Genomic DNA, 10,170 nt, shown 5'->3' with positions numbered 1-10,170 from the left:
ACAGGCGTGAGCCACCATGCCCGGCTAATTTTTGTATTTTTAGTAGAGAGAGGGTTTCACCATGTTGGCCAGGTTGGTCTCCCAAACTCCTGACTTCAAGTGATCCGCCCACCTTGGCCTCCCGAAGTGCTGAGATTACAGGCCTGAGCCACTACACCTGGTCTTTTTTTGTTTTTTTAAGATAGGGTCTCGCTCTATTGATCACAGCCACAGCTCACTGCAGCCTCAACCTCCTGCCTGGGTTCAAGCCATCCTCCCACCTTGGCCTCCCAAGTAGCTGAGACCACAGGTGGCTCATTCCACCACGTCTGGCCCTACGTAAGCTTTATGTGGGCGCAATAACAGAGCTTCTCAAACCAGCTCTCAGCTCAAGAGAAGGGGAAGCTGGGAGCAGTGGGTCACGCCTATAATCCCAGCACTTTGGGAAGCCGAGGTAGGAGGATCATTTGAACCCTGGAGTTCAAGACCAGCCTGGGCAACATAGGGAGACCCTGTCTCTAAAAAAATAAAAAGAAGAGAACGGGAGGACACACGTGGAGCACGCAGCCCAAATGGGGCTCCTCTGTTCCCCCCGCACAGTCAGTGTGTACCTTTCGCACGCACAAAGGCGTTGACCCAAACAAAGCACTATTGATTGTTATATCGTTTTATTGTGGGGTCAGTGTCAGCACCACGAGTTTTCATTACGCACTGTTCTTCCCCCAGCTGTAGTGAGTTTAGGGAGGGAAAGAGGCCCCACCCCCCATCCCTATCACCTCTGCCTTCATAGCGGCTGCTACTCTGAGCACCTGTTGAGTTCTTTCACCTTCCAGACCTAACAAGCTATCCCCGCCCCTAGAAAACAGGGCTGCTGGATGCCATACGGCTCCCAGAGAGGGGCTGTGGTCAAGGAAGCCCCAGCCCCAAGGGGGCTGGAAAACCCCAGAGCCGCCCACGTGCAGTAAGGCAGTCTTTGGCGCTCAGGTGTGAGGACAGCTACAAAATACCTGAGCCATTCTGTCACTCTGTCTGAACTCCCTTTGAAATATTGTTTCAATAACCGCTAGGCTGGTTTTCCCTTCCTGACTATATTCCTCAAACCAACAAGAGCCTAGCAGAGGAAAGCATGGCCAAAACAACCCAAGAGGAGAGCCTTGGCTTCACCTCCAAGGGCCAGGATGTCCTCAGACCTCTGACCCTCTCTGTGAAGGCTCTGCCCTGCTCTGTGTGGCGACCCAGAGGAAGCCTCCCCCTCGTTGATTTAACCCCAGACCTTACCGATGGCTGCCAACGCGGGGTTGCTCATGGGGCTACTCCTGGGTGGGTGGGGGGGCCTCTCCGCGGCTCCTCTGACTCCCACCCCCACTGGCACCCGACGCCTGTCCTAGAAGATTCTTTCCGCCTGTTTGCTCCGTGAGTGGCTGGCCAGGCAGAGGCCGGCCTTGCTGGAGGGGGCATTTGTAATGATGAGCGAATCCAAAGCAAAGTTTTTTCCTTCCTCAGTCCCCGGCCCAGCCGAGGGGCCCACGCACTACACGTGCCGTCTGGTTGGTCCTCAGGACTGATACAGGACCCCAGGGCCAGCCCGTGCCAGGCTCCTATGCTTCCAGGAGCGCGGGTGGGTGGTCCTGCTTCCCAGCCGGCCATCCTCCTGGGGTCTGTCTCTGGCGGACCCTCCCTCCTCCTCCCAAGCCCTGCACAGCCCGGCCAGACAGGCGCATCCCATTTGGCTGATGAAGAGCCGGGGTTCAGGGAGATTAAGCAACGTGCCCAGGGCACGTGGTGACGCTGGAATTGGAGCCCAGGTCCCAGGTTCGCCGCGCGGCTCCCGACTTCCTCTCCTTTCCCCCAGGGGCGAGCTCCCTGCGACCCCAGGGGGCCCGCGAGGCCAGTGCGCGGGCAGGAGCGGGGACGTGCCCAGAAGAGCCTCGAGCGCCGCCCGCCCCCCGGCTCCCGGCTCCGCGCGTCCCCCGCCACCCCCCGGGCCCCGCTACCTCCGACCCGTCCCCACCCGCCGGCCGCCCCCATGGCCCGGCTGGGTGTGCTGCTCCTGGCCGCTGCCCTCGGTGCGCGGCTCAGCTTCGCGCTCCCGGCCGCCGCGGTCGCCAGCGACTACTGGTACATCCTGGAGGTGGCGGACGCCGGCAATGGCAGCGCCGGGCCCGGGCGCGCAGAGCTGCTCTCCTCGCACTCGGGGCTCTGGCGCATCTGCGAAGGTAACCGGCCACCTCCCTCCGCGACCTCTTCCCTCCGACACCGTCCTAACGCCGCCCCGCCCGTGTCGCCCCGCCAGACCCCCTCCCAGGACCCCTCCCTTGCATCCCGCTCTGCCCCAGGGTGTCTCTCAGCTCCCTCCCCATCACCCTCCGTCTCCCCCCAAAACTGACAGTCCAGGGGCTACAGGAGGGAGGGAGCCTTGTTCAGGGCCCTCACAGCCGGAGGAGGGGGCTGTGGGGCGAGCGGGGAGGGGAGCCTCATCTAAGTCACCAGGGGCTGTTTCTGGATCGCCCTCCCCGGGATTTGGGCCTTGCAGCCCCTCGCCCCCTCCCCGTCAGGCGCCGTCAGAGCTGCTCACCCCACACCTGACGCGGCGGGGACAGGGCTTCCGAATGTGTGCAGAGGTTTCAGAGCACAGGGAGAGAGGAGGCTGCAGGGTCCACAGGCCCCCATTCCCCCCAGCTGCCTCCTCAGGACACCCTCCGTTCCCCTCAGCTGCCTCCTCAGGAGCTGCGGCGCCTGGGGAGCCTCCTCTGCACAGGGCCGGGGCTGGCACCGCAGGGAGGTCTGAGTGTGAGTGAGCGTGTGTGCACATCTGAATATGTGTGCGTGTAGTGCTGAAGCATAAACATGTGTGAGCACCTGGCTGTGAATGTAAATATGAATGTGTGAGTGTGTGTAGTTGTGTGTGCATGTGAATATGACTGTGAGCTCGTTAGTGTGCATGTATGGCGATGTGTGTGTCATTGTGTGTGACATGTGGAATAGGAGGTGTGTGAGCTCGTAGTGTGCATGTATGGCATGTCGTGTGGTTTCATGTGTGTGGCATGGTGCATATGTGTGTGTGAGCGACGTTAGTGTGATGTATGTGGGCATGTGTGTGTAGTATGTGTGTACATGTGAATGATGAGTGTGAGAGCACGTTAGTGTGCATGTATGTGGCATGTGTAAGTTGTGTTTCCATGGAATGATGAGTGGTGAGTTCAGTTAGTGTGCTGTATGTGCATCCAGTGTTGCTAGTTGTGGTGTGCGATGTGAATGAGTGAGCTCGTTAGTGTGATGTATGTGCATGTGTGTGTAGTTTGTGGCAGTGGTGAATTATGAGTGTGAGCTCGTTAGTGTGCACTAGATATGTTCATGTGTTGTCGTGTGTGCATGGGATGAGTGTGTGAGCATGCTTAGTGTGCATGTATGTGCATGTGTGGTAAGTTGTGTGTGCGATGTTGGAATATGAGTGTGTGTGAGCATGGTTAGGTGCATGTAGGTGCATGTGGTGTAGTGTGTGTGAGCTCGTTAATGTGCATGTATGTGCATGTGAGAGTGTGTGGGCATGTATATGAGTGAGTGCAAGTGTGGGTGGTACACGTGTGCTGGTGGCTTTCTCAGTGCAACTGGGGAGGAGTTAGGAGCCGTGTGCTCATCCATCCAATAGACTGTGCCTAACTGTGCTACAAAGACCTCCTGACACGCACCTGTGTGCAGGTGTGCACACGCATGTGCCTATGCAGGTGGCTCTGCACACGTGTGAGAACCAGAGAGTATGTATGCCCACATGACATGAGTCAGGAAGATTCTGGAGCAAGGTTTCCCAGGAACCCGTTCTGCACACACCTTTTTCCTGACCCAAAGGAAAGCCTGAGTTCCACACACAAACGCATTACGAGGACCCCTGCCTGAGGGACTCTGAGGGGGCCTCCATGGAGCGTTTGACATTTTAAAAACGCATCTGTGCAGGCATAACTTGCATGTGAAAATAAACAAGGCGAAAGGTCTTGGGCCTTTCATCCCACTTGGAGTCCCAGCCCCGAGTTTCAGCATGAGAGAGAAGCTGGCAGGGCCCTGTGGTGCCAGGGGGTCCCCTGGGCTCGGGTAGGCTGCTGGGTGCCTCACGGTATCCAGGCCCCAGGCTTCGAGGCCTCTGTTTCCCAGGGCAGAACAGCTGCATCCCGCTGGTTGACCCTTTCGCCAGTGAGAGCCTGGATGTCTCCACCTCGGTGAAGCACCTCATCTGTGAGTCCTGGGTGGGGCCGCCTCATCCTTTCCAAATATTCGGGCAAGGCCGGATCCCAGCCATCCCCATCCCCATCCCACAGCACTGCTTCCACCGCCCCTGCATCTGCAAGAGGATGTTTCCACACAGACCTGTCCCAGTGCTGTGCTACTGTGCCTAACCACAGGTGCCCGGCTCCCAGCCTGTCCTGTTTTCCCCTGTCTCAGTTTCCCTCTCAGTGGCGAAGGCTCATCCCTTTGTTGTTGGGGAAGTCAGGCAGCTCTGAGCGTGGCTGGATCCTGTGGGCCCTGCAGACTCCTGGCTCCCCATTTAGGACTCGATTCTTCCAGATGGCCTGCTGTCTACCTGACTGGCACCTTCCACCTGGCGGGTCGGGGGACATGTGAGGCCTGAGGATGGGGGTTGGGAGGGTTCTGGGGATGCCTCCCTCTCCCGGCCTTAGGAAGCCCCTGCCAGGGCGAGAGGGGGCCACTGGGAAGGTCCAGTGGTTTTCACGGAGATGGGCGTCAGCCGCTTTTCCTGAGAAGATGAAGCACTGAGAAGATGTCACTGTCCTCTGGCAGACAAGCGCTGAAGGGCCTACCTGGACCAGAATTCTCACCTGAGCCCCCTCTCCTGCAGTGCTGCACCATGCAGTCATGGTGGTCCTGCCCCTGAGCCTGGTCCTTCTCGTGTGCGGCTGGATCTGTGGCCTGCTCAGCTCCCTGGCCCAGAGTGCACCTCTGCTGCTCTTCACCGGCTGCTACTTCCTGCTGGGGGGTGAGTCTGGGGCCCTGGGAGAGTGGTTCCTAAGATGGGAGCTGGGCCACAGGTCCCGGGAGTGGGGTGCTGCCTCTACTGTTGCCCTCGTCCCCTGCTTCCCTCTGGGCAGGTGCTGAGCCTGGTGATAGAGCCGTGGCAGGCAGCTCCCTGTGGTTCCAGAAGGTACCCATGTGTATTTGTTCTCACATTGCTATAAAGAAATGCCTGAGACTGAGTAATTTATAAAGAAAAGAGGTTTAGGCTGGGCACAGTGGCTCATGCCTGTAATCCCAGCATTTTGGGAGGCTGAGGTGGGTGGATCATCTGACATCAGGAGTTCAAGACCAGCCTGACCAACATGGTGAAACCCCATCTTTACTAAAAATACAAAAATTAGCTAGGCTTATAAAGAAAAGAGGTTTAATCGGTTCATGGTTCTGCACACTGTAGAGGAAGCATGATGCTGGCATCTGCTTTGCTTCTGGGGAGGCCTCAGGAAAATGACAATCACGGGTGGAAGGCCAAGGCAGGGAGCCAGCATTTCACATGGCTGGGACAGGAGGAAGAGAGTAGGGAGGTGCTACACACTTTTTTTTTTGAGATGGAGTTTTGCTCTTGTTGCCCAGTCTGGAGTGCAATCACATGATCTCGGCTCACTGCAACCTCCGCATCCTGAGTTCAAGCGATTCTCCTGCCTCAGCCTCCTGAGTAACTGGGATTACAGGCATGGGCCACCACACCCAGCTAAGTTTGTATTTTGGGTAGAGACAGGGTCTCTCCATGTTGGTCAGGCTGATCTCAAACTCCTGACCTCAGAAAATCCACCTGCCTCAGCCTCCCTAAATGCCGGGATTATAGGCGTGAGCCACTGTGCCCAGCTGGGTGCTACATACTTTTAAACAACCAGATCTCTGCACTCACTCACTATCCAGAGAATAGCACCAAGGGAAATGGTGCTAACCCATTCATGAGAAGCCACCGCCATGATCCAGTCACCTCCCACCAGGCCCCACCTCCAACACTGGGGATTACCATTTCACATGCGATTTGGGCTGGGACACCAAACCATAGCACCATGATAGGAGCAGGGCTTCTGGCTGTGGGTCAGAGCCTGGGACAGGGAGGAGCACCAGGGTCCAAACTTGTTGGTGGCGGGGAGGGCGGGTGATGAGGGCCTCCAGGGCAACCCCAGGACCTGCTTTGCTGGGTCAGATCATGCTGGGGAGCCTGGGGCCAGCCCCTTACCACACCCTTCTTCCCACACTGTCCTGGTGGGAGAAGCAAGGGCTCAGGGGTTTGGCACAGATGAGACAGGGCCAGGCATGAAGGCAGGTGCAACGGGGCACCAGAGGCCTCAGCTCTGACCCCAGCACAGGCTGAGACTGTAACCAGTAACTACCCATCCGCTGACACGGCTCCAGCTCTGACTACATGCCGAGTGCTGGCCAAGTGCTCCTCTGAAGGCTCCTCCGAAGGCTCCCCATTCCCAGCTGCAGGTGAGAAATCTGAGGCCTGGAGAGGGACGAGGGCCTGGGCTCCAATCCCGCTGTGCTGTCTTCTCAGTTTCCACCGACTGCCCAGCGCTAGCTGTTGTGGAAGGTAGACTGGGGGCTCCAGACGGTCTGTCCTCAGCCGCCCCTGTCAACCAAGGCCAGGCCTGAGCCAGGCCTGGTGTCTCAGGCCAGCTCCACTGTCAAGGCCGTGGCCACAAGGAGCGGACCGTCCAGGGCTGGGGGCACCCTCCCTGCTTCTCTGGGAGGCCTCTGCCACTGAGGAGGCCCGGCTGGGTGCAGAGATTGGGAAAGCCAGCAGCCCTGGCATTGATCACAGGCCACATGAGAGCAACACTGAAGTCAAGGTCTCCTCTAGACGATGAAATCAGGAAGAATCCAAATGACCCGACCCTGGAGCCCATCTGTGAGTGTTCAAAATCCAATTACGAGGACCTTCGGGAGCCAGTGACGGTAGTAATTGGGTTGGGATTGTAACCGGGAGAACTTACAGGGACAGGGACCCCCTGCATTGTGACTGGGAGCGAAGGCACTGGCCAGAGGGCGGAGGGGCTGGAGGTAGCTGGTGGATGGGTGGGGGTTCCACTGCGACTCCAGCCTCCCCAGGCAGAGAGGGCCTCCACTCCTAGAATGAGGGTCAGCTGTGGGCCGAAGCACAGAGGGCTCTCAGGATGTCACACCAAGGGCACCTGCCTAGGGTCAGCTCAGCCCTCACCCCTCACTAGCACTGCAAGGAGCAGGAGGGAGATGGAGCACACCAGATGGATTGGGTGCCCTTCCCTGAGACAGGATCATGGGGGGCCTGGAGGACCGACAGGGTCTGCGGTGACACAGTCCTCTAGAGTTTCCCAGCTTGAGGTTGCAGGTGCCAGCCGCGGAGGCCTCCTTTAGGAGGCGGGAGGCTGAGAGAGGTCTGCCAGGAGCTGAGCCCAGGCCCCCTCACCAGGGAGTCGGGAGGCACTTCAGGTCCCAGCGTGGGAACTTACCCTTCCCCTTCATTTTAGGAGAAAGGCCGTGTCCTCGGCCAGTCTACAGGAGGCAGCTGGTGTTTGGAGAAGGCTCAGCTGGTGGGGCGGCCTGCCAGGAAGTGGGGCCTTGGGCTGCAGCTGAGGCCAGTGCTGCAGGCAGAGACAGGCACCTCCTGCCACGCAGTCAACCCCCGCTGCTGGGAGCTGACCCCCACCCCTGCTTCTTCCAGGGCCCACTGCATTCTATTTGGCTTCACATTCCTCCCCAAATTAAATCCATAATTTCTGTTGCTATGCTGCCCAGCTGGGCAGGCATCTATATGTCCTCCCTCCCCTGGCCTCCCCATGCCGTCTTCTTCCCACTCTTCCCAGGGGGAATCACAGAAGACCAGGCTGGGTTGTGCCCCTTCACTGGGCACCAGTGAGATCCAGACCTGGCCCTGCACGTCAGCTTGGGTCAGTGGCCTTCTATTGGTTGGGCAGTGCCCAGAGGGGACCCTGTGCACCCAAGAAGTGCCTGTGGGGAAATCAGGGCCACCTGCCCCCCTGGCTAACATTCCCTACAGTCGGCACCAAGGACAGGCTTTCTCATCAGCCTGAAGCTGTGGGAAGGGGGTGGCACTCCGGGCTGGTTCCTCCAAGCCCAGCGGACAGGAAAATACCCTGGAGGCACGGACTGAGTCCCCTGCCCAGCTCTTTGCTGGACCCGGAACTGCAGGATGAAACCTGGTGCCTGCCACCCTGTGCAGAGCTTGGTTTCATTCCTTTGACAACAGCTTTGACCACGTGGAGAGTGGGAGGGAGGAGCGAGGAGTGCCCAGGGCAGGCATCCTCCCCTGAGGAAGGGCCTGAGACTCAGAGCTGGGAGGACGGGGGGCTCTGGAAGGAGAGTCGGAGGGGGATGTTAGCCCCAGAGGTAGGGAGGGCGAAGGTGTGAGGAAGAGGAGGCGGGGGTGCAGGGCAGGGACTCACTCTGCTCAGAGCACGGGGCAACCCTGCTGCCAGTAGAGGCTATGGCTGTCTGTGTGTGAATGTGTGCGAATGTGTACGTGTACATGTGTGTGTGCATGTGCATGTGTGTGCTGGGGGCCATGGAGGGTACAGGGTATGTGGGGGCAGTTATGTGAGTGGGAACCATGTTGAGGGGCAGGTGGCACTGTTTGCAGGAGGCTTTGTGGAATGAGGTCTCTGGGGTTTGAGGACTGAATTGGAGCCTCTTAAAGCTCCACTCCCCGAAATGCAGTTGACTACCTTGCGGTCCTGTCTGACCCCAAGCAGGAGTTGGTGTCTGGGGGCCAGACTGATAGCCAGGCAAGGCTAACCAGGACAGGAAGGGTGGTGTGCTGCCCGCAGCTCTGCCTGAATGCCAGTGGGGCGGGGATGCTGAGGCGGTATCTGCAGGACCACCTGGGCCTGGGCCCGCTGGAGCAGACACTGAGCAGCTGCCCTCCCCATCTCTCCCGCAGGTGTCCTGACCCTGGCCGGGGTCAGCATCTACATCAGCTACTCGTACCTGGCCTTCGCGGAGACGGCGCGGCCGTACGGCCCACAGCACGTGCAGGGCGTCCGCGTCAGCTTCGGCTGGTCCATGGCCCTGGCCTGGGGCTCCTGTGTCTCAGAGGCGTTCAGCAGAGCCCTCCTGCTCTCGGCCGCCCGGACCCTCAGCCTGAGCCCCCCACGCTGTGGTCATCTGAGCCCCCAGCAGGTGGGAGGGAGGTGAGAGGGGACTGGGTTTCCCTTTGCACCTCCTGGGATTGGGCTGTCAGAGCCAGGGCCCCTTGAGAGTCTGGGAACCCCTTCCCTGGGTCTGGCTGGGGTCCTGGCCAGGAAGCAGCCCTGGGGGTGACAAGGGGTCGGGGGCAGAGCCAAGAATCCAGCTCAGGTTTCTCCGTAGGTGTTTGGGGAGGCTCCCCTGCCCCGGCAGGCTCGTTAGGGACTAACTGGTTCAACTGCCTCTTAGAGATGAGAAGAGCCAGTCCAGAAAGAGGAAGTAAGTGGCCCAGGTGACACAGGCTGAGTAGCAGAGTTGGGTGGGGGCGCCTCAAGGGTGTGACCTGAACTCGCCCCTCCCCCAGCAGGCTCGTGAGCCACTACTGCCCCCGTTCCTAAGGACCTGGGAGAAAAGTAGGTGTCTGTTAAATGCCATGGGGCTGGGCTCCATGCTGCTCTCCAGTCCCACAGTGGCCCTACTCAATGGCTAGCCTTTATCCATTTTACAGAGGGGGAGACTGAGGCCCAGAGCGGCAGAGGGACCCACCCAGATCACCTGGCACCAGAGAGATGCCATTTCAGGCCAAGGCTTCCCTGGCCTCATTCTGTCCACTCTCCCTGGAGGGCCGGCTTGGTGGAGAAGAGGCTGAGAGGGCCCGAGAGCCCCCTCTGACTTGCAGGTGTGGGGGGCGAGGAGCTGAGCCAGCCAGATGTGCCCCTCTGTCTGCTCCCTTGTTTTCTTTCTTTCTTTCTTTCTTTTTTTTTGAGACAGAGTCTCGCTCTGTCGTCCAGGCTAGAGTGCAGTGGCCGGATCTCGGCTCACTGCAAGCTCTGCCTCCCGGGTTCACACCATTCTCCTCAGCCTCCGGAGTAGCTGGGACTACAGGTGCCCGCCACCTCGCCCGGCTAGTTTTTTGTATTTTTTAGTAGAGACAGGGTTTAACCGTGTTAGCCAGGATGGTCTCGATCTCCTGACCTCATGATCCGCCCGTCTCGGCCTCCCAAAGTGCTGGGATTACAGGCGTGAGCCACC

General features: G+C 59.1%; 1 protein-coding gene across 1 annotated transcript; it reads left to right on the top strand.

Moving 5' to 3' along the window:
- The first annotated feature begins 1,930 nt into the window (after positions 1-1,930).
- On the top strand, positions 1,931-9,880 carry TMEM235 (transmembrane protein 235). Its single transcript, XM_017879387.1, has 5 exons — positions 1,931-2,195; positions 4,126-4,206; positions 4,829-4,966; positions 8,894-9,143; positions 9,322-9,880. Exons 1-5 carry the CDS (start codon positions 2,006-2,008, stop codon positions 9,365-9,367), a joined length of 705 nt encoding a protein of 234 aa, XP_017734876.1. The 5' UTR covers positions 1,931-2,005; the 3' UTR covers positions 9,368-9,880.
- The last annotated feature ends 290 nt before the right edge of the window (positions 9,881-10,170 follow it).

Source organism: Rhinopithecus bieti, unplaced genomic scaffold, assembly GCF_001698545.2.
Source record: "Rhinopithecus bieti isolate Rb0 unplaced genomic scaffold, ASM169854v2 scaffold_9899, whole genome shotgun sequence".
Taxonomy (NCBI): domain Eukaryota; kingdom Metazoa; phylum Chordata; class Mammalia; order Primates; family Cercopithecidae; genus Rhinopithecus; species Rhinopithecus bieti.
This window is presented reverse-complemented; position numbering and strand designations above follow the sequence as displayed.